The sequence below is a fragment of the Anas platyrhynchos genome, chromosome Z, assembly GCF_047663525.1.
Source record: "Anas platyrhynchos isolate ZD024472 breed Pekin duck chromosome Z, IASCAAS_PekinDuck_T2T, whole genome shotgun sequence".
Taxonomy (NCBI): domain Eukaryota; kingdom Metazoa; phylum Chordata; class Aves; order Anseriformes; family Anatidae; genus Anas; species Anas platyrhynchos.
In genome coordinates, this window is record NC_092621.1 from 28,460,857 (window position 1) to 28,485,000 (window position 24,144).

Sequence of the window (24,144 nt, forward strand, 5' to 3'; positions counted from 1 at the left end):
GTTTTTAAGAGAAGTGATGTGTGTTTGTGTGTGTGTCACATGCTCACATTCAGTTGAGTGTGTCCTGAGCGAGCTGGGAGGTTGAACTGTCTCCCGAGTCCATCCTGCGGGCTCCTGGTGGAGAGCTACCACTGGTCTGAGGCATGTTGGTCTACTTGGAGGTCTTAGCAGTGAATATTATATGTTTTTGTGCCAGATACAGGTTTAACTTAGATAAGGTAAATCAGCTTGTCCTCATGCTGGTTTTGCTGCTGCTAGATCACTTAATAGGACTGGGTCTGCTCGCTGGAGCTGGGTGGTGTGGACGCACCTTCAGCCAACCACAGCAAAAATCCAGGGCTGATGTGTTGGGATTTGTCTTCTCTTCTGCCCTCCGTGGTCTCCCTCAAGGATGTGTGCCTGTGGGCAGCAGGGTGTGGGTACAGTGCTGAGGCTCAGCTTTTGTATCTGTTGTGATCCTGTCTCCACAGGCGAAGGGGATGGAGAACCGCCATGCCATGAGCTCCCAGTACAGGATGTGCTCCTACCACCCACCTGCTTCTTACCTGGGCCAGGGGATTGGCACTCCGGCATGCGTCCCGCAGATCCTGACCTCGGAGGACATCCCCTCGTACTCAGAGTCAAAAGTAAGAGGTAAGTGCACACACCGGGGCTTCTGGCACCATTTTGACTTGGAACAGGCATCCTCACAACGTGGGTGGGTGATGGGAGGGAAGTTACTTGGCGGACAGTAGCTGCCAAAGTCTACGAGAGGTGCCTGGTTTCGGAAAGGCTTTCAGGGCAGTTGTGAAGTAGGAGTGCTACTGTACGGTAATATAAGCATGTATTTAAGAAGTTTCATCATTCAGGAGAGCAGTTGGTTGATACTGTTCTGCTCCAGCATATATTCCTGAAATTGTACAATGAGACCCTTGAAACAGCTGTCTGAGCTCACTGCATGGCTCTCTCATGAGAAAGATGCCCAGTTAGAAGTTATCTTTTGTCTCTTTTCTTCTCAGAAATTCTGTTTGCTATTTCTCCCTCAGGATCCCCAAGCCTTCCACTGAGCCTCCACTGTCCTGTTCTTTCTGAACCACACGTGGAAACTATTCCTGTATCCCATCCATATCACAGATTCATCTTGTTTGCTTTCAAACTTAGCACACCATACTACTTCACGTAAAACTACTGCAGATAAATCTGCCTTTTTATATCCCGTGTTCTCGGCCATCCCAAATATTACTGTAATCTGCAGTAATTTTTAGGAAGGAGTTTGTGAATTTACACTGAGGTTTTCTGATAATGTTTCTCTTGCTTCTTTGTTCTTCTGCTCTGTTAGCAGGTAGAGTACAGATATTAGAATGTCTCTGCTGGAGCAGACCAAACCCTATTTAGCTGCTTCCGTGTCCCTGGAACAGGCCAGTAATGCATAATCGAGAAACAGAGAAATAGCAGGGTGTTCCTACTTCATATGTCCAAAATTCTTGCAGTGCTACTGCATCTGAAGCTTCTGGACTATCCTATTCAGTTACCCGCAGCAGACCTGCATTCCATGAACTGAGCTAATCCTTCCAGACGCTCTTCACGCTTTTTATCTGTCTGTAGCAAAGAACTTGGCAGTTTAATTTGGTGTGGTTGGGAAGTATTTAATTTTCTTTATTTTATACCTGACAATTCTTTGTGCTATTTATTCTGTGTGTGGAGTGACAGCACTGACAACAGCACCTAGCCTCATTTGCTTCTCTGATGCACATGTACATTGAAGTGAATCTTCTGTTGGCACACATGTGCTGAGTCTTTTCTTACATCTGATGAAAAGATGCATGTTATGCAGGTCCCATATCTGTTTTCAGTCATGGCTTTTTTGTTGCTGATGTTCTGGTGTCTGTTTCATTTGTTTTGTGGTGAAAAACATGGTTGCAGTTAAGTCACCTTAAGGACTGAAATGAAGCTTTGGAAGGTGAAGTACATTTAAGTCATATCTATGGCTGGTGTAAATCAGCGTTGAGCCCTTGAATTCAGTAACTCCACAATGATTTATACTGAAGAGGTGGCTGCTGTTTCAGAGTGGCTGTTTTCTGAAAGTCTTCCAACTAAATACGACGTATTAGATAGATGAAGAAACAACACATGGTGTGATAAAACCTTAGACTTTTTCTCCTTTTCCAGTAGTTCTAAATGGCTTAGAGAAATCAGTGATCCTTGGTTCATTTTCCTTCTCTTTTCTTCAATTTTATTTTCTTCCTTCTTCTCTGACCACCATTGAGCAATGACGTCTTTCTTTCTGCTGATTGGTCCAAGAAGCACTTGGCTTTATGCTCAACTGCAGTTGACACTTTTTCTTGCATCCATCACTACTAACTCACTAAGAAGTCTTACCAGTTGAGTGTTCTTACAAATAGACAAAAGACCTTATACCCTTTGTTCCCAAATGCACTTCAGTAATTTTTCATCACTCCAGAAAAAAAGTTGTGCGTAATGTGCCACTGATTTTTAAACTGCATAAATACTGTATTTTCAATAATCCTTGACTGCTTCTCCAGACAGTATTCCACACACAGATATTGTTCCCTAAGTTACACCATCAATCAGAAACCGACAAGCAGTGAGATGTAATTTACTGAGATCAAACAGCATTTTCCAGACTCTGAAGAAGTGTTTTTCCATAGCAGGGAGGTAGTGGGTGAAAGAGGCACAAATATTTTTGTGAGAAAGTTGAGCCTGAGAACAAGACCATACCTGTTTCAGAGGCTTCTTAGAGGCATCTTCTTTTTTGTTGTGCTAGATCTTGGAGGAAATAACTGCTTTTACTTTTTCCATCTACAGACAAAGTAATATTCTCAGGCTGTTAGTCCATGATTTACACTCCCAGGACATATTCCTCTTGATGGTTTTCCTCAGAGAGTTTGAGGCTTTCTGCCCCTTCATTGTCATTTGTGTGGATGCTGTCAGCCAGCAGGCTGTGGGCTGTAGAAGCCCATAGGTACTATCCATGCTGCAAATGTTGTCTCAAATAACAGACACATTCTTACCATCTCTCCACTGATGGTTGGACTGAGCTTTGTACAGTGCCTGCTTGATATGAAGCCTGGTGGCTTGTTTCTGCAGGGTTAGAGATTGCTACTTCTTGAAGACAACTCTAGGGAATCACAGAATCACAGAATCACAGAATTTCTAGGTTGGAAGAGACCTCAAGATCATCGAGTCCAACCTCTAACCTAACACTAACAGTCCCCACTAAGCCATATCCCTAAGCTCTACGAATGTGAGCAAGCAAGTCGTATTTTACTAATTCTTCCTTTTCTGTGCTTGAAATAGCAACCATGCTCAGAGCCATGTTTTCTTTCTAACTATACATAGTGATAGATTTTAGGTCCAGAAGGTAACATTAGGATCATCTAGTCTTACCTGCTGCATAATGAAGACTGTACAATTTCACCTTATAGCTCCTCTAGCAAACTCAGAACTATTTTTTTAAGATGTGTTCCCATAGACTTGGTAATGCAGAAATTTTACAGGAAGGTAACAATGTGTTCGTAAGAGCAACAGGTCAACATAAAATAATAATTTTGCAGCCAAATTTTCAAAACTTCTGAGACCTGTATCTTTAACACAAATGGTTTTTAAATTCCCAGTCACAAATCAGAGATATAATACACACAGTCTATTACTCAGACTTCAATTGTAACTTCAGGTTTATAGAGGTTTTGCCAGTTCATATATTATCTCAGTTAGTATTTCAGTCAGACCATTTCATTAATTTTGTTCTGCTAAGTTAACTGCCTGTTTAGACCAGTTATGTCGAAAGGGAGGAAAGATGAGCTAGCAGACCACTGATTTACACTTTCTTTGGTTTTGTTTTTTGTTTTTTTTTATGAATGATGTGAAATTCCCAGTAAGCTTCTGACATTTGTACATGAGGTCATACCGTGTTACAGTGTGTTGCATATCGTAATGGACTGACATTTTCTGAATGGCAAAACACCATCACTCAACCTCCTTGCAATTTGAAGGTGTTCTAAGTGAAATGGTTTTGTTTCCAATGAGCACAGCTGCTACCCCTCTGGAAACTGGAAAAAAAAGAGGAAAAAAAGAGGGACAAAAATAAGAGAAAACAGTGACAAATGGCAAAAGGGTGTTTTCAGAAGGCTCTCTTAGATCACCAGTTTGTAACATATATATAATAATTTCTGGATAGAAGAGGAATTTTGTACTCCCAAAACATTTTTCCTGTCTCTCTCTTTTTTTTTTCCCATCTGGTATCTTGCTTTTTTTTTTTATTTTTTTTTTGTAATGAGCAATTAGAATAAAAGATATATGGGAGGTTGTTAACAATCCATGGGTATGCAGAGGATGCTTTAAAGGATGTTTCTGCTTTGCAAGCCAAGCTGAGAGCTCCTTGTGCAAGAGATGGAGTACAATACACAGCAGTCACAACAGGGTATTTTATCCCCAAGAACCAGGTGCCCTAGTCCCATTGATTTCTGTGGGGCAGTTTTCTGTGTTTTTTTTTCAAAGGATTATTTTCAGGTTCTGGTCAGTACACAGAATTGCCTCGTACCTTCTACTGGCTTTGGATCAGGCCCCTCCTGTGATCAGATTTGTGAAATATCTACACAAAACCTTGATTTGAGACATGAAGGTATGTGCTTAGATTGGGACTGGGTGCCCAGCTCTGGATTCTGTTTCCACTGAATAAGGGTGAGCATTTGCTTGGCTGTGGGAAGGTAGTTTCCAGGTTTGGGGCAGTTGCATAAAATCCCCAAGATTTAAATAAAAGAATGTAGAGAAGAAACATCCCTCTATTTGCAGACACCTTTGATTTCAAATTAATTATCTTGTCTTAACTTTAGCGTGGAGTAGAAACTGATCTTTGTCAATATTTTCTGAGCTGTGTTTGTTCCAATGGTGAAAAAGGTGGTTTGCGTTTAAACGTTGTTCTAGTTGCTGAACGGACTTGAATTTTTGTTTTCTGACACTGTCTCAGGGTAGCTGCAAACACACGTAATGAAGCACTGGAGCAGTGCTGTATTTGCAGCTTTAATGTAAAGCAGGAGCCATATAAAGCAGGAGCCTGAAACTCCTTCCAAACAAAAATGAGAAAAACTCATATGAAGTGTTCATTTTGATATGAAAAAGGTCAATGATTTTGTTTAAATCAGCAAACAGTGTTTTCCAAGGGAAAACATTTCAGGTAATATTTATTTTTATTTTCCAAGCAGAACAACTTCTAACACTTTCCAAACACTTTTCAATGAGTTATTCTTGCCTAGAAGCTAAACAACTGTTATCTCCAGTTTTACAGTTGTGGAAACTGAAGAATGGTGATTGAACAAGACACAGACTTCTCCGGGGTCCACATAATAGCTCCTGCTTCTGTCTGGTTGGATGCTGTATTGAAAATACTGCTGGGCCATTGGAGAAGATCGCCCAAACTATGGAGCAGCTCTGTAAAGAGTCTCCTCCAGTGGTTACACAGTCAAGGGGATGTTAGAAACAGTCTTCCTGATTAAGATGAAAAGTTCCATTTGACTAAAAAAAGTGTTGGAAAGTGAGGAAACCTATATGCCTGAAAAATGCAAGAGAGGTCCAGGCTAAGGATGTGTTTCTTCAGGATGGGCTGTAGTGTTGTGGTGGTTTTACTCGGGTGGGCGGCCGAGCTCCACCTCAGCCACTCTCTCACTCCCCCTCCTCAAAGGGAAAGGGGGAGAAAATACAATGCACAGGGCTCAAGGGTTGAGACAAAGACGGGGAGATCACTCAGCAATTATCGTGACAGGCTAAACAGACTCAAGAGTAGGGAAATAGTAAGAGATACTGGCTATTACTAACAAGCTAGAGAAGTGAGGGACAAAGGAAAGAAACCAAAAATGCTTCCACCTCATCCACCCTCTTCCACCTCCTCCCCCCACGTGGCACAGGGGAATGGGGGCTGTGGTCAGTCTATAGGACTTCATCTCCGCTGCTCCTTCTCTGTCACTCCCTGCCCCTGCTCCTTGCTCCCCATGGGGTCCCTCCAACGGGATGCCGTCCTTCCCAAACTGATCCTGCGGGGGCAGCCCACAGGCAGCAGATCTCCAAGCACTGCTCCCACACGGCTCTGTCCCACGGGGTCCATCCAACCCCAGGAGCAAACTGCTCCAGCACGGGTCTCCCACGGCTGGGCGGCAGCTCCCCCCAGGCCCCCTGCTCCTGCGTGGGCTCCTCTCCATGGGCTGCAGCTCCGGCCTGGGGCCTGCTCCTGCTCCATGGACCGCAGCCTCCTCCAGGCCACATCCACCTGCTCCACCGGGGGCTCCTCCACCCATGGGGGGGCTGCAGCGTGGAGATCTGCTCCATGTGGGACCCATGGGCTGCAGGGGGACAGCCTGCTCCACCAGAGGCCTCTCCACAGGCCGCAGGGGAACTGCTGCTGCCTGCCTGCAGCACCTCCTGCCCTCCTGCTGCACTCACCTGGGGGCTGCAGGGCTGCTTCTCGCTCCTCTCTCTCCCAGCTGCTGTGTGGCAGCGTGTTTTTTTTGTTTTGTTTTGTTTTTCCCTTTCTTGAACATGCTCTCACGGAGGCACAAACAACATCGCTTATTGGCTTGGTGCAGGTCAGCAGCGGGGCCCTTATCTAACATGGGGCAGCTTCTAGATTCTTCTCACAGAAGGCACCCCTATGGCCCCCTGCTACCAAAATCTTGCCATGTAAACCCACTACAAGTGTGTGAATGTTATGCTCCTTTTTCAGGTTTCATATGTACAGTATTCTTGCATGAAATCTGTGCCCTTAAGTGCTGTGCAAGATGAGTCATGTTCATAGTCAAAGAAGGCACCTGGCTGTAGGACCGAAGAGGTCAAGGAGTTCTGGTATGCAAAAGCTCTTCAAGCTTGTGTCCTTGCATTAGTACTGTTTTCTGTGGGCGTTCAAGCTACAGAGACAGCACACTGCAACAAAGCAGGCTGGTGTGGTATAGCTGAGAAATGACTCCAAAGAGCTGAAAATGTATTTACGAGCTCTGTATTTGCAGCCAGCAGATAAGATGTGCTGATGGAGCTATGCTGATAAAGCACTTAGAGAAGTGGGGCAGAGCAGTAAAAAACACCCCTCTGTCAGAGGGCTAGAACCAGTCTGAGTAAGCTGAGGAGAAGTTCTTGCAGTTCCACAGGGTCCAGGCATTGTCAAGTCTGAGATACTACTTTTTCTCCTTTTGCTCCTGTTCATCTTCAGCAGAGCACCAGCAGAAATGCATATTGGGTGTAGAGGGGCTTCAGCAGTATAATATGTGGGGTATCATTTTACTCCTGGAATGGATGAATTTCAGCAGTATTTAGCTTGTGTGTTTTGCTTCTATCTGTGCATCTTTTGCTTAAAAACCATCCTCTGTTCAAGAGTATGCCATTCCTCAGGGATGAGGAACAAGCAGTGTTTGCTGTAACTTGACTGTATTTGCCACTAACTTTCCATCTCTTAACAAACTTTCAGAAGTAAATTTGAAATCAGATCAAAAGAGAAAGAAAGAGGTAATAATCTAAGCCTGCAGATCCTGAACAGTCAGTTCAAAGCTGTGTTTCTGTCGGCAGGTCATGTTATCTTTGGGTGGCTGTTGCATCTTTTTCGTGCATTCTCATTGTTGCTGTTCATAGTCCCGGACGGCTGTGCTGTGCACAGTGTCCTTTAGGTACTTGCTGTGAGGGTGCCAGGAAGGCTGGCAAAGTCTAAACTGATTCTCTAAGCCTTGGCTTACATTGCTGGTTGTGTATGTGGTGTAGACCACAGCCTCATCTATTCTTGCCTGCAGCAGTCTCATTTTTATGCAGGACTCTTGTAAAACACCAGTGTTTTGTGGCTTTCTTAGAACGGCAGGGTACAATATGTTTGGGGGCCATCAATATACATACATACACACGTACATGTACATAAATATATATGCATATATATACACCCCTGATAAACAAATCTGCCATGTTCAGGCACTTCTGCCTGTCTTCATACAACCTGGATTGTAGGGATAGTCTGGAGTGAATTTGCTGTTAGTATGACGTGAGAACAAACTTCCGTGGAAGTCAGACAATGTGCTATTCTTTGATTACGTGGATCTTGAATAAGCTGCAACATCCTACAGACCTTTTAAGGCAGATGACGTTTTAACATGTCATTTTAATTTTCAATAAAAAGCTGAATTTTGAGGTTAGCTGACTACACAGTTGCAGGGTTTGTGCTGGGTTTGGTGATTATTTTTTTTTTAAATCAAGGAAGTTGCCAAGCTGCATTTGTGACATTCCTAATCATATTTCCTTGTTTCATTAGATATAATAGCAGCTTTCAAAATAGATTTGAGAATGTGAGACATATTAATTATATACTCTGGCAGTCCATTTTACTGTATGTTTAAGCCTTTTTGTAAATTATTGGTCTGTGTTCTAACTGAGGTTGGCTTGGTGAAGATTTGACTAATATTAAAAGCAATTTATAAGGTCTGATGGATAGTGAAGGGAATTTATGAAAAGAAATGAGTTCAAACATTTGCTTACATCACATTCTGCTTTGGTTTATTCCTGATTCAAAGGCTTATTCTAGTAATTCCTCCTCAAAATGCAACTTTTATGTTCAGTTCACTGAAAATCACACAAATAAAAAAATGCATGCAGTGAAGCAACTTCTTGTTGTGCAGTTGCAGAATTACTTGTTTGATTCACGAGTTTTGCTGATTCATGCCAGGGCGAGTGATGAGCCCTGCTGCTTGCAGTGGGGGAAGATGCTGGTCCCGTGGCAGGAGCATCTGAGCAGTCTGTATTTTTTGCTGTTTCCCCCCCACACACGTCTGTTTTTGTAGAAATACATGTATTTATGGAGTGAGACCGTAGCATCCTCTAGGAGGAATGGTAAACTCTCATGAAAACTACATGCTTCTGTTTGCCCCAGCAAGAAAGCAGCCTGGAGCCTCAGGAAGCACAGCTGGACCCTGTTCACGCACACCAGCAAAGCCATCTTCACCCTGATGGGGGTCTGCAGCTGCTGAGCGCTGGAATAAAGGACTATCCCTGCTGTGCTCATGCTGCTGCACCAGCTCCTCATGCTGCAGCCTCAGCATCCCTCTGCAAGGCCATGCCTCCGCGTTGCCCTGAGATGAGCGATGGCCCTGGATGGCTTCCCTCTTCCTTAGCCCCTCCTGCAATTTAGACTGTATCAGAACTACAGGTTGAGGACCACGGGTTTACACCCACTGCAGCCCCAAACTTGGTTTCTGCTTGCTTCAGCTGCTTTCTGCGTGGGGCAGAGCATGCTACAGCTGGCGAGGCTGCAGTTTATTTTCTTCGTGCTTTAGAGGATGTTGGATGCTCGTCTGAGAAAATCCACACAATCAGTTGAGCAGCATCCTTTTACACTGGGTGTGGGCTTGACACTGAGGTTTTATTACAGGACTTTTTCCCTTGCAAGCAGAAGTTTATGGAAATCATTAAACTTCACCATGAAGTGGCAAAGCAAATGAAGACATTTTGTTGCCACGGTGGTGATACCGGTGTGTGTACCTGGGCATGGCTTGTTATTGTAGAAAAAAAAGCAGTGAAACATGCCTCCCTGTTGCTTTGATGTGCAGGTGCATCCTTGTAGCTTGACTGGTTAAGAGAAGGGAGAAGTCTGTAGCTCTGTATTCTGTAGTCTTTTCTGCTTGTGAGGATTTACAGAGGATACTTCACCGTTCATGCCATCTTCTTAAAGAAGATGAGCTAAGCTAATTCCTTTGCAGCCTTTTCTGCTTAGATAAGGCACACCAATTATCAGCCCTTTGCAGATTGTGAGAAAGTTCAGCAAAAGGTGCATTTGCTACTGAAAGGCCCCTGCAAGCAGTGTGGGATGGCTTAGCCGTCAGGAGGGAGGGGATGAGCTGACTGTGGCTCTTTGCAGGGGGATGTTGTTGCAGTCTGTGGCACTGCCCCCATGCCGGAGTGCTCTTAGGGAAAAAGGCGAGAATTTTCCCCACTGTCGAGCTCACTTGTGTGGAGTGAGGGCGTTACACCCTGTCGAAGGGTGATCTCCTGGCAGCAGGGATCAGAAGTAGCTGCTGAGAGGTGTCGGCTGGGGCCTGGGGGGCGGCTGCATGTCGGGCCTACCTGCAGGGGATGTGGGGTCAGCGCCGTGTGCCCCCTTTGTAAATGTGTGTGTTTGTACCTCAGGTGTAAATAATACTGGGGTATGCTGCCTGCACGTGGTGTCTGTAACCCTGCAGGGCACGACTGGGGTGCGGCCGCCTAATGGGCTCTCTTAATTTAGCACCCATTAGCCTGGCCAGCCAGCATTTTTAATCCTGAGCCTCGGTGTAACCACGAGTTTATTTCCAGTGCTCCTCGCAGGCATAGCTTAGGCCAAGTACAAGTTGAATAACCTTCAGGAAAGCTGTGCTGTCCTTCTGTCGGCCGCTGTCTTTGAAAATTGCCTGCAGAGTTAGTGAGCAGGAACAGTTAAGATTTACAAACAATGATGAAGCTTGTCATGCATCTTTCACCATTCATCATCTGGGTGCCGTGGCTGGGCGGTGAAGTGTTCTTCATAAAAACCAGCTCAGTGTGAAATACACCTCGCAGCAATGTTTACTGCTCTGAAACTCGTCAGCAGCCCTTTATAGTAAATCCAGATTGCGATGTGACATTACAGTATATCATTGCAGAGCGCGCTGGGGTTTACACTAGGAATGAGTGCAGTTCACACCAGATGAGATGTCGAAATTGAGTTATGTAGGAATTTGGCTGTTATATGGGGATAGCTTTTGTTTTCTGAGGACTGAAAGTTAGCTTTATATATATAATATATATAATCTACACATACCTGTACCTGTGTGTGGGTGCATATATCGATATAGGTATATATATACATGGATATATAGATACACACACGCTATGCACACATTCTGTATACAAACACTGCGGATCTACAAAGAGATTTCTCTGACAAGACCTTGTCTTATTCTTATGCTATTTCTTAAAAGTATTTCAGTGTTTGTACCTCAGTATTAGCATTTCAGTGAAGTAGCCTTTTATTTTCAAAAAACGCTGTTGAAAATACTGTTCTTTGAACATCACAGTTTTACAATTCCTGGCTAAGAATGAGGAGTGGGATTTTTAATTTTTGTTAATTACTTGTATTATCCACTTGGTTTGGGTTGACTGCTGTTTCGTAGGGTTGTGGCAGCAGATGCTAACACCGAATTCGTAGGACACAAAGCCAGGGGACCCGTGAAGCCTGCTGCATCTTTGGTGAAGGGGCAGGCGCGGGGCTGTGCTCAGCTGAGTCCCTGTGAGGCAGCTCAGCCCACGGGGCTGCTCCCAAGGTGCACAAATGGATGCAGCTGGATGTTGACAGCCAACACAGGGCTCAGGCCTGCCACTGCTTTTTTTCTGGTGAGTGCCTCCCAGAGCGTGGAAGGTACAACTTTGAGCAGAAGGTCCTGGGGGACTCTCTCAGAAACTTTAAAATATGGAAAAAGGAAAGTGTGTTTGATGGGCTGTGTGTTGAAATGATAGAAGTTCTCCTGTCAACTAGTTTAGTCCCGTCAACCGCAGTGTTGACACAAGGTCACTAAGAAAAGAACAACATAAAATAAAATAGTAGATATTTTTGTCTAGCTACATAAGTTAAGAAATTAGTGTAAAATGTAACAAAGACATTTTGTGTATGAGTAAATTGCTGAGTCTTTAGAGATAAATCTACTGTCTGGAGCATCTGAGACATACTTGGAGTTAAACAGTAACATCCATGTGAACTGGAGAGCACACTGTGTTGATCACTCTACAGCCAAGGACAGTATCTTTCTTCATTGGAGGTTCAGTACTTCAGTGGCAGTTAACCTGACCGAAAACAAGTGAAAGAAAGGATTGGGGATAAGCCAATAAAGTTTTTTGAGTGCTTCCTGTGGCATTGTTATTTCACTGTTATACTTCAAAACCTGGAAATGAACTCAAATTTCACTGTCTTTAGTGCTTTGACTGTTTGTCCTCTGTGTTTGAAGAGTAGCTGACGTGTTCTGGGCTCTTGACAGAAGTATTTTGGCTTTACTGCCTTGCTGTTCAACCAGCGGAAGAGGCGGAGTGTTTGAAATACTGTTGCATTTAATTTTAGATTTCTGGATTCCCCATTGAGTATTAAATATAGTACAGAAGTTGAAAAAGGAGTAGGACTGCAGTTGGCACTATCAAAGATAAGAGATAACTGTATTTCATTTGTCCTCCTCAGCTGTTTTCAGCTTCTCTAGTTTGAGCTTTGAGTGCTAATTTTGCAGTGAAATCATACTTTTCTAGCTCAGAACATTTTCCACAAATGTGTTTATTGTTGCTAATTGTTTCTTTGATTTTTTATGCCTTTGTTAAAAAATTGTGAAGTTTACATTTCAGCCTGCTGCTGGCAGCATGAGGCTAAAGCTTCAGGTACACTGATCATATAAGCATGCAGGCTTCCAGAAATACAAATAGTATTCAAAGCTTGTTCATATTCGTAATTGGTTCAATGATACAGTGTTAATCTCACCTATTTCTTCAGCAGAGACTTTAAAGGATCCAGCAAGGTTTCTTAGGGGTGATGTGGGGGTGAAAGGTTAGAAGCATTAAGCATTATTTACGAATTTGTTTACTTTCTCCTTTTATTTTGAGAGGGGAAAGTTTGGACGTCTTTTATGTTACTCTTGTGGCTTGAATTAGAGGCGTGCAGAGTAAAACTGTCACTTATAACGTAGTGTTTTCAAGCTTCAGAATGTTGCATATAAAATCAAAGAAATGTATTTCTTCACTACCTTGACTGCTTTATGTACCCATTCAGTTTCTAGTAACTTTGCTAAACTGCAGTCTTCAGATATATGTAGTAGGTAGTGGCTTGACATAGTGATGCTGTAATAACCTTAGGGAAGTAGAGGTCTTTATTAATAAGCATTCACGTACAAAACACTGTTGTGGAGCTCATCTAATTCTCTACTCTTGTGGGTTGGTTTATTCCTCATATGGCATCTACTGTACGTAGATTTAAAGACAATTCTAGTAGTTGGGGCAAAAATTTGGAAAAATCCTCTGAAAAGGTGCCACGTAGAACAGGTGGGCTTGACGTATTTTGTGCAGTGAGTACTTCCATTTTTTGCTGCCCATACAAGTCCAAATTTGAGTTAATGGAGAAGTGATCGTTTGGACAAAAAAAATAAAATAAAATATCCTGTACACCAGGTTAAATCACTTAATTTAATGTTGCTTTCCCACACACATACAAAGGTCTTGTGGTGGGGGTGACGTTTTCTTACAATGACCCTGCAGGGAAGCAAAGCAAACATGTCTATAGAGCACTATAAAAATAGTCCAGGAGGAAATTGCTCAGAATTGGGGGGGTGGGAAACATCACAAAAAAGCTAACAGTATGTTGGCTGATTATAATGACTGTCTTGTAGCATCCAGGAGTTGTCAATCATAGCTTAACGTTTATAGAAGTGAAAAGTCAATGTGTAGTTGTTTAATTTGACATGGCTCTTGGGTTGAGAAAGTGTAATCGCTGGAGGGGACAGTTAAGTAGCTGTGCTCCGTGTCAGCCTGTCTCGCTCCGACTACTGCACTAAACGCTTTCTTGATGAGCGATAGATTTGGTTAAATACCAGGATAATTGCTAGCTACAGCATCCAGCACTCTTTTAATGCCTTGTACTACATCTGTATTAGCTCTTGCCTGAGGCTGTTTGAGGTTTCTGCAGCAAAGAAGGCATGTATGTTCAATTACATTATTCTCCTTCGGTTTTTGAAGGGCAATTGTTGCAGAGCTAAATAGGTTGTAATAAATTACATTCCATTTCTTCCAAACCTGTTGCAGGAGGGCAGACATGCAAACGTTACAGCTGCTTTTTCCTTTTAAGTACCATTTTGTTAGTCTGCCACAACGTTAAACACAGAAGAAACTGTTTAGACAAAGTGGGTTTTTTTCATATGAAAAATGGAAAACTAACAGACTTTTAAAACTGTCTTGCAAAATTAGCGGACTCATTCTGCATGCTATAAAAGTATTTGCTGTTCCTTGCTGGGTTCACACATGTAAATAAAATTCCAGCACAAATGCATGTTCTTCCTCAGGGCGCTTCATCAGATGGAACAGGACAGGGACTCAGCTCTCCCCTCCATAATTAGCCAGGTGTCAGCATTTCCATTGTATGAAGTGGTATCTTAAGGGGAAGGCTTGAAACATTGGCTCGGGGTGATCTAGTTGCCCACTGGTTGCTGCCAGTGGCTGCATGGGGCTGTGTAGTGATGCTGCGCTGCCTGGTGCAGCCCTGGCTTGCCAAGCATGCTCCTGCTGCATCAAGCACATGCCCGCAGCTCCATCACATCTCTCTGCAGTAACGCAGCACTCCATGCCGAAAAGGCCTGCAGATCAGGTTGCAACTTGCTTCAAAGGTGTTTGAAGGGGGTTTGTAGGGGCGGAGGGGGACATTTGTGTCTGACCTATGTTTGTCTTAAAAATCTGAACAGATCTGGAAGAGGCATTGGACATATCTTGAGCACTGAGTACATCATTTTGCCAGGATTCATTTTAAAATGTAAAGCAGAAAGAGAGGAAGCCAACTTGACATTTAGAAAAAGAGCTCTAAGATCTTTGGTTTTGTTTCTATTGGATAGGCGTTCAACATTTTATCTATCTAACCACTTACTTAATATCAAATTTATTTCCCAATTTTCTGCAATTTTTTACGATACCTACATTACAAAATTTATTTTACAATGCCAGTTCTAAGGCTCCGTGCCTGATTCTTGTTCCACAGTGCCTGTTAAATCAATTAAGCTTCAGGGGTAGAAGGTTTTCATAAGGTCTGAATCACATCCCACATGCTGCGGGTAGCGTGTTTATTTACCCCACGCATGGCGCTAATCGTGTCTTAGGCTGTTGAAGTAAAAGCATGCTTTTAGTCCAGTTTGTCACCAGTTTTGTTTCTTTTCTGGACATGAAAGAAGAAGAAAAATCAATGAACTCCCTCTCCTGCTCCTTTATAAATCATTTTCCCTTTCAAGTTCTGTCTCAGAGCACTTGTAGACACTGCAAGGAATGTTTTATTTTCCCACCCTGAAACAACTGTTTACACTCAATTTTTTTAGCAGATTTTTGCATTGGCTTTTGGCTGTATAAAACACTTTTGATAAGGTGCAGTCTGAGACAGATTCAAGCTAGCTGTGTGCCCTTAAATATTGTTTCAAACCTCCTCAATACCACAAATCAAGACCTTGCTAATCTCAGTTTTTTTCTGCCTCCTCTCTTAGATAAATACAAACTTCTAGTTCATAAAACTACGCCTACCAAGTCATATGTATTTTGTCCCAGCTCTGTGATGAGCCACATATGTTTCCAGGGACTTTAATTTGGTTGAACTCTGTCCCTAATACTTTCTAAGATGTAAATACTGCAAACAGGTTTGTGCAAACAGAAGAACCAACACTGGCCTGGTGAGTGGGGTCTGCTATATGTTTTCTATCTGGATGCTTTTGCCTGAAGTGGCCCAAATGAAGCTGTAACTCCATAAAGTGTAGCTAAAAAGGAGTGGGGAGATAGGAATGTGGATTGGCCCTTATTTTGAAACTAATTACCCCTCCTCAGCCATGGCGCTCACCTCTGTACTTCTTTCTCTGAACTGTTCAGCTTGGGTCATGTTTGCAAGAGGTTCCTGGACATGCTAATCTGCATTTTCCTGCTTTTTTCAGTGCATTGAAAATCCTGCCTTCCCCAGCAGCCCAGAGCAGGTCCCTCTGTGTTCACTACACCTGCGGCAACATCAGCTGCCTGAGCTGGAAGGCCTTAGTGCTACCTAGGAAGGACTTTTATCTCCACAGAGCCCCTGCAGGAACTCCTCTTTCCCCAGGAGGGTGTGGAGGACCTCAGTTAGCTCTTGTCTGGGTAGACAGGTCCATCCAGCACAGTGGGTGTCACTGCTAAAGGAGAGTTTTGGATTAGGACCAGCTATGTTGGTAAGGTCCCAGCTGTCACCTGCTTTCCTTGTTGCATTCAGCTGCTGTGATAATCAGCTACCTGTATGGAGGGAGATGGACATTACCTTGCCTGCCTCATGCTCCAAAGGAGAGAAAAGGCACATTGTGGCCCTGAACAGCAACAGATAGTTGCTTTGTATGGTGCAAGCCCTCCTGCGTCCCTTGCACCCTCCACACTTCATGGCTTTGTGTCTGCAGTGAAATGCAGTGGGGCTGTATGATGTGGCAGAGGATGAGTTGCATTTTCTCCTCCCTTCCCTCCTTACCTGCTTACCTCCCCGCCCTGCCCTTCTAGTGCTGAATCAGTTTTATACTGCCTGGGGCTGACAGCAGCACTTTTTAAGTTAGCTGAGTGGTGTCAGAGTGGTCCTTCTGAAGACAGGCAGCCTTCCACACGGCCGTATGTGTCCAGATTTGCCCCCTTGACCCAAGGGACTACACTTCAATTTTTCTGTACAACATACAAAAGTAACAAAATACTGATTTTTAATTTTTTTTTTTTTCATTATGAACTTTTCTGCCACTTTAACATGCTGTAAGGTCCATCTTCCCAACTTCAGATCATGGCAAGTTAGGGCAAGGGAAACGCGTGCTGAAGATGTGGCAAGTACATTTGGGCCAGTTGTAGTCATCTCGGTAAGGCTGTGCTGGTGGTACCAGCAGCAGAGCTGGGCACGCACAGCACATGCCCATCAGCTCTGCACTGGAGCAGACCTTCAAAGGGTGGTCACACATGGTCAGCCAGAGGCTGGCCCCTCACCCCCAGGCAGGGGAAGTTTCTGTTGCACGCCAGCAGTTTGCAGTATGTATTTAATGCTGCTATTGTGTTCGTGGAAATAAATATAAATATAACGCAGTGGGTCTGTCGTAAGCCTAATGTTGTGTGAAACTTCATTTAACTTATTTGACTACCTCAGAAATGTTTTGTGTTCAGTTTTTGTCCCTATTTTCTCAAGTAGAGTGACTTATTGTGACAAGGTTCCTAAACTTCTGAGTGTATAAATCTCACTTTAAAATAAGTGGCAACATTTTTACTCTCTTTATGTATATGTCCATTGTTTGCTTCATATTTACCAATACTTGAACCATTTTACTGGAAGTCTGCTTGACTGGCTTCCAAATTAAAGTTCATATTAAAGAAATAGTAATGCCACAACAATATTAATTCACTTTAAAGCCTCATGGGCTTTTTAACCTGCAGGTTCACTTGAATTCTAATCTACATGTGATAAGGCTTCTTCTTTCTTCTCTCCTATTCAATTTTGAGCACACTTGTAGGGGAGTACAGTCTTGCTTATGCTGGAGTCAGTGACAAACCTCCTGCAGCTTGTGCTAGTATGGTATGAGTTGCAGGTCCTTCTTTGTCCCTTCCCAGCAGAGAAATTTACAGTGTAAGAGCATTAAGAAAAATCTATTATTGGCAAGTGAAAAATCTATTGTATCTACCATAACAGATCACTTTCATTAGACTTAGCATTTTCTCTGATTGTTTAGTAACCTCTTGATTTCCAAAAGCTTGCAAATCATGTCCAAAAAAATCTTTAAGCCATACAATACGGCACTTTTGCACTGAGCCAGTATTTTCTAACGTTAAGAATGTCATTGAGCCTGAAAGAGCTGAAGCCATCATTATTAGCTATTTGGTTACTCTTTGAGTATTATGACTGATGTCAACAGGCATGGATTTTGTCCTTGTTTTATAGATTGAAAATGAAAGTAAAAATGTAGAGATGTGACCAGAATTAAAGTTTACACTTACATGGCGAGTCCTGGTGTTACACGAACTGTGATAGCCTCTTTTTTTTTTCTTTTTTTTTTTCTCCTGATAAGCCAGTAGAGATTAACAGCCTTTCTGACCCAGTAGCTGGGAGATGGCCAGCCAAAACAGTGGTATGATTTCTGCATGATACACCAAGATGCTTTAAGCAGGTATTAAAGTTCTTAGGATCCCATTTCCTTCTCTTAGTATAGCTACATCAGGGAAAAACCTTGTGCCTTTTGTGTGTGTGTGTCTTCACACGTATGCTGCTGCTCAATAACATTACTTTGAGTCTTGAATGCACTCCTTCCTTAAAAGTTAACATTGCTTTTCAAAAAAACATTTTCCTGCCACAGCTATTTTAAATTGCAATGCATTTTCTAGGTAGGACACATCATGCTTCTAGAGGTAGTTATTAACAAGGAACTTCTTGTTTAGTCAGGTTTTAAATATGTACTCCAAGGAAAACAAAAACAAATACGCTGTAGTGATGCCCAGAAAAAGGTGAGAAGGCAGAGTCACTAGCTGTCCCCTCTGGCTTGCAAGGTCTTTCCTTGAAACAGGGAACATACAGCCCCATGTCTGCTCATCCATTCCCTGCAGTGTCAACAGCAATCCCAGGAAGAAGCAGCAGGCAGCGCCTTGTCCCCTTGTTCTTAGGTCCTGCTGTGCTGCAGCCGTGGTGAGCACATGTGACTGAGTCACACAATTCTGGCCACGGGCAGCTGGATGTCTGTTTCAGTGAGCTCTGTGTGGCATTGTCCCTGGGTTAGATGGTGCTGGGGACCTACAGGATGGCCTGTGTCACTGCCCCAAAGGAAACTGACAGAGAGCAGGCTCCACAAGATCCATGTCATGTCTCAAGGTTACGTGTGAAGGGAGGTGGCTGAGTGCAGGGGGATGACCCTGTGCTCTGTGCTTTAGAACTGGCTGGAAATTAGTCTGGTGAAAATTTTTGTGAGAGAAGAATCTCACCCACTGATTGTTTTTGCTAAAATCATGTGTTTCTGCAAAGTCACAGCAAGACATGGAAGATTCCGAGGGACACCTACCTGCTTTCCTTAATAAGTGCACATTGTTGGTGAGTCCTGTCCCTGGGCTTGCAGCTGTAAGGCAGCCTGTTGCTACATAGCAGTTTTTTTTTTTTAATGTACCACCTGTTTACATTTTCGTGTGGTCTCGCTGACCTGGATCTAAAAAGTGGATTGTTTCCTTTTCCACAAAAAAAAAAAAAAAGGACTTTTCAGAAAGTGCATCCCATTTTGTGGACCTGGATTCGAAGGTAGTTGCACCAGCCCAAGGAGCCCCAAACCTCCTAGCCCCATAGCAAGGCAGTTTAGTGCAAAACTAGTCCTGGCAGGATAAAATGCCTGGGGTGGACATTTGGGCATGTGTATTGCCAGCTGGCAAAGCAACTAGATACTTCTCTTGAGAAGTGATTGATTTGTGCAATTCCAATCTTTTTTTTTTTTTTAAGAACAAAGTATTTAATTCCTACAAGAATAAGAAAAACAGTCCAGAAAGTGGGTTCAAAGACCTTTCTTTCTTTATTTTTTCTTTCTTCTCAGAGCTGCCTGTCTTTTGCTGGTCTTTGAATACTACACACCAGAGGCATCTTTTTGATGGAGAATCAGTCTTTGGTGTTGTGTGTGGAATAGAGAAGTATTATGTGACCTCTGGGAACAAAGAGATGAAAGGTCCCAGCTTTTTCACAGCCTTGTTACGTGATGAAGCAAACTGCTTCATTTCTCTGAGGTTCCCTGCTGCTCTTCAGCTGGTGGCAGATCTCCAAATCCCTCCATCCCTCACAGCCACTTTTTATACACCTTTCCTGGAAATCGATGGCTCTCTCATATGTTTGTGTGGCTGCTTTCTAATCTTGAATCTTGAAATGATTTTTTTTTCCAGGAAAAATTCCTTTCAAAAGCATTGTCCATCTCTTGGCCTTTGGTTTGGAGAGCAGCCATGCAAAGCATTGGGTCTGCCCAACAGCAGAGCATGTTCCCTGCCGTGGTGGACCATGAATATCTGAGGGAAGCAGGGATCTCTGAAAGTGGATCTGTTGGTGGTCATAGCATAGAATTGCAGCCCAAAGGACAGGCTTGTGCCTCTTTGTGGTAGTGGCAATGCAAAATAAAAGTGGCTGGATATTCTGCAGCAGCCATTTCACCAGTGTAATTCCCTGTGTCAATGCACAAACACATGCACTGGACAACACAGGGGTTAAATAAGTAGCTGGAGAATGACAGTGAAGGAAAAAAGAGATGATTCTTTTTATTGTGATGCCTTCTCATTGGAAAGTTGCTACCGGGTTAAAAATACCTCAGATCTGTGACCCCAGCAAGCTTTTACCAGCTTGGCTTTGCACGTGGTCTTCAGACCATTCAAAGCAAGGATGCTCGTCTCAGCACACCTGCTCTTCCTGAAGATGTTTTTGTGAGATGGGTCCTTCACTCTTTGCCTTTCCTAGCCTCAGGCAGCAGCTTAGTCACATCAGGTGAGCTATAGAAAGTAACATTGGTAGTAGTGGAAAGTGTTGGTCAGTCAGTGCTGTTCTGCTGCGTGTCATGCCTGCAGGAGTTCAGGGCAATTGCTTTGTAATTGGGTCATTTAGTTTTGAGGTAGGTTTTGGAACCTCAAAGAACAAAGCCTTGACTCCCAGAATGTCTTCCTTGCATCCTTCCTGTCCAATTGGACGTGGATGAGAAGTGGAAAGTCGTTTGATTGTTTCACATGTTATTTTAAGAGAATTTAAAGGCAGAGTTGAATGAGTTCAGCAAGAAGATATTTTCTTCAGCTTCTGGTTTCTAATTACACCAAGTTATAGCCCCGCCTTCTTAGTTGGTAAAAGTACAAGCATGAACTGGAAAAGAATGAGATAATCCATGGTAAAGCATGCTGAATAAAGATCTCCATTCAGATCTTTACCTTTTATCCTGAGTTCCTAATGCCAAGAATTAATGCTATCTGAAAATACACAATGAATGTGCCCTACTGTGGGCATCTGAGATAATCCTAATTACTTTAAGTGTTAGTGAGAAGGGTAGGCATTTGAGAAGGAGAAAATGGCTTTACAGTGAAATAGTATATCTGTGCTAAGAGGTACAGGCTGGACATGGTTTTGGTTCCAGTTCCTTAGGTGTGGTGTGTTTTTTGTATCAAAAGGCCACTCTGCTTGTTCTTGACACTTCTTGGAGCAGGGTAATTTCCATGGACATACATTTCTAGAATTGGACTGTTTCCCCCTGTGTTAGTGACATGCAAAGAAGAAAGGAAGTACGATTCCCATTTTACTTTGTTTTCTGCATTACAGAGATGTGAGGAGGGAGAGGACAAAGTTTTTTTAGATGAGCTCACAGAGAGTGGCAGAGAACTAAAAGATAGGTTCAATGAGTGTGTTCTGTGGTCAGAATCATAACTCACTGCAGCTTTAAAAATGTGACTGTGTTCAAAGGAAATCTTAAAAACACAGCTGATGAAAGTTGGCCTCAGTTTTCTGAAGGTTTTGCTGTGACCTAGCAGGAACACACCCAGCCACGGGCCCCTGACTGCTGGTACTTTTGACCTGCACAGACCAGAACACCAATGAGATGGGTCTCCTTGCACAGCTGATAAGTAAGATCTTCCTTTCTTCAACACTGGTTTCTTCATTCTAGAGTGAAACACTCAGTCCTCTATCTTTTCAAACAGTGCATGCATACTGCAAAGCCAGTTCAATGTGGATAGATCTGCTTTTTGACCTTTTGTCACTTAGCTCTGTGCAGAAAGAGATGAACATTTGCAGGGTTGGGCACTCCAAAGATGAGAGGTGGCAGAGTGGAGGTTGTTCGGGAGAGCTTGGCTTGGCCTTTCTGCATGTGTTTGCATTAGGATTTCACCAGGTCCATCTTGAGATGATGTACAGCAAAGTCAGGACAGAACCTAGCACTCCTGTTGGCACTTTCCTTCACAACAGGAAAATAATCTGTCTCACTTCTGTCTTCCTCTGTAGCTGAGCCAGCCTTCATTCTGTTGGTTCTCCGGTTCTGAGTGCTGTTTTTGCAGGAGTAGCTGTTTATTTATTTATTTATTTATTATTATTTTTTCCCGAATGCTTTGTCAGGCAGCTGCCAAGGGTGCTGTGCTAGTTGATGTAGCTTGTCAGGCTGTTTACTGGTGGTAGGTGGCAGAGTCAGCCCTGCAGGGTCAATCTGAGCCATGGGGTGATGGGGTACTACCCAACTAGGAGTAAACAAGGAAGTGTTTTCAAACAGATTTCCACCCACGGTATTTCCACACCGTCCCATCAGAACACTGCCAGTCAGCCCCACCGTGTCTGGTTGTTGCATGGAGAAGACTGGCACCAGTCCTCAAGGTGCTGGTAACCTGAGGAAAGTGCCCAGGATATTTTCTTACCTTGCACCCTTCACACAGCTGGCATGGCTTGCTTCTGGGTTTCACTGCCACTGGTCTCCCAGGCCTGGTGATTTTTTAAGAGACCTCTAATAGGATTTTCAGGGACTGGAGAGGAAGTCACTGCTTGCTTAAACTGCATCCGTTTCAAGTGATATATACAAAGGGAAAATGCCTTGGCTACAGAGGAGAAGACACCATGAAAAGCAGTTCCTGTCCACCCTCACACCAAAAACCTAGGCATGCTTTAATTGTGCTCCAGTGCCCTCAGGCCACCAGAAGCAGCCTGGCTCCATTCCCCGTGGCTGTCCTTGCAGGCTTATGTATGCACACGGGGAGAAGTACATGGTCCTTAGAAGCATGTGGGACTGGCATACTTATTTTCCTTTTCCTTGCAAAAGCGAGTGAAAGAGCTTTAAAAAATGAATTGTACCTCTCAACTTTAAATCTTTTAAAATTGCTTCTTACTGAGAGTTTAATAGTTTTTTAAATGTAAACTCAGGAAAATATTTACTTTTCAAGCATGAATATCCTTCCGCTTTCTCACATCATTGAAAGCGTATTATTCTTTTCAGTCCATTGAATTCCAGGGATCACTCACGTTAAAAGTCAATGCGGTTTCCAGTGTCAGAAGATGTAAGGTTTTGTGTTTATGGTTGGAATCCTTTCTCACTGCTTTTCCTATGTGTTAGTAGCTGATTTTTTTTCAGATTCATATGGCTTAAAAGTATTCAGGTGCTTTCCCAAGGGTAAAAGGTAATTAGATCAAGGAATGGTCTTTAAAAACTGCCACAGACTCAATTCTGGTACTGTTATTTACACAGATAAAGGCTGTGCAACAGCAGTGGGAGGATCAGCCACAAGCCTCAAACAGATGAAACTCATAGACCTAAATCAAAAAGAACATGGGTTTTGTTTCTTTGAACTCGGAACTTTTACATTTTACTGCCGTGTGATTAAAACACTGGAACAGAATTGCTCATTTCCTTTTTGCTGCCTTTTTATAGCTACAAGTCCCAAATCAAGTATCTTGCTCTTATTATCAGTTTTGCACCTACCCATTTCTCCTTGCTTGACTTCTGCATCTCCCATTGACTGCAGTGGAAGTGTATCCAAGTAAACAGTGCAGGTTGGGGTACAGGGGCAGGTCTCATTTGCTAGGGAAAATACCTCTGTAGTTCCAGGCTCATTTTAAAATCTGTGACACTCTACTTACATGCACCTGTGTACGTGCAGAGATTAACTTACACAGCCCAGGTTCTGTAACTCTGCAAAAATATGGCCAATTTGAAAGTCAGTGGAAGAATAGCCTGTGTTATTTGGATCAGTGCTTCAAGATCTCAGATGCCAGTTGGTGACTGGAACTGTTCCCATGTAAAGAAACCTTCCATTTGAGGTTTGACAATGTCTGATGCCCCATGAGAAGTGCTGGAGGACTGGTGGAGCTCTACTGGTCCAGAGAGCTTCAGACCCTCTGCCTGAGGTGCTGAGAAGTAGACGTGGGTGTTGGTTTACAGAGAAAGTTGACTTCTGTGTCACTCCCCACTCAATAATAAGTCAATAATAAGTTAACATAGAGCTGCTGGATAAACATAAAAATAAAGCTGCAGTTTTCTCTTACAGGGTTTTTAACATTTGGGCTATGTACCATGTTGGGTGGGTTTCTTGCTGGAGTCTTTAAACATGAAAGTAAACTTTCTGTAAGTTTGTCACAGAGATTTATAGATCTCAGTATTTAAAAATGGGCCTTTCCATCACTCCAGGCACTTGCACACTAGAAGTACTAACAAAACCTTTCAAATAAATAAGCTGTTTGCCCATTTGGCTACTCAGGAGTAAACAAAAAATTATCCCCTTTCAACCCCAATCGCTTCTTTCATACTTCTGTGCTGGAGCCTGGGAACAGGGAAACTCCTTACAGCATGTCCTAAATCTTAAGATGTTGGGCTTTGCTGGATCAGAGCAATGGGAAGAGGATTCAGAGTAGAGACCCAAGCCCTTCAGCCAGTCACTGGTGGCCAAGCCGTGATACTGTTT

General features: G+C 43.2%; 1 protein-coding gene across 3 annotated transcripts in view; it reads left to right on the forward strand.

Annotated features, from left to right (window-relative positions):
* DMRT1 (doublesex and mab-3 related transcription factor 1) overlaps nt 1-24,144 on the forward strand; it is a 61,034-nt gene that overhangs the window by 33,607 nt on the left and 3,283 nt on the right. For all 3 annotated transcript variants that reach the window (XM_072031297.1, XM_072031298.1, XM_038171315.2), the window contains one exon: nt 471-633. In XM_072031297.1, coding sequence (XP_071887398.1) covers nt 471-633 — 163 coding nt within the window. The remainder of the gene's footprint in view (nt 1-470; nt 634-24,144) is intronic.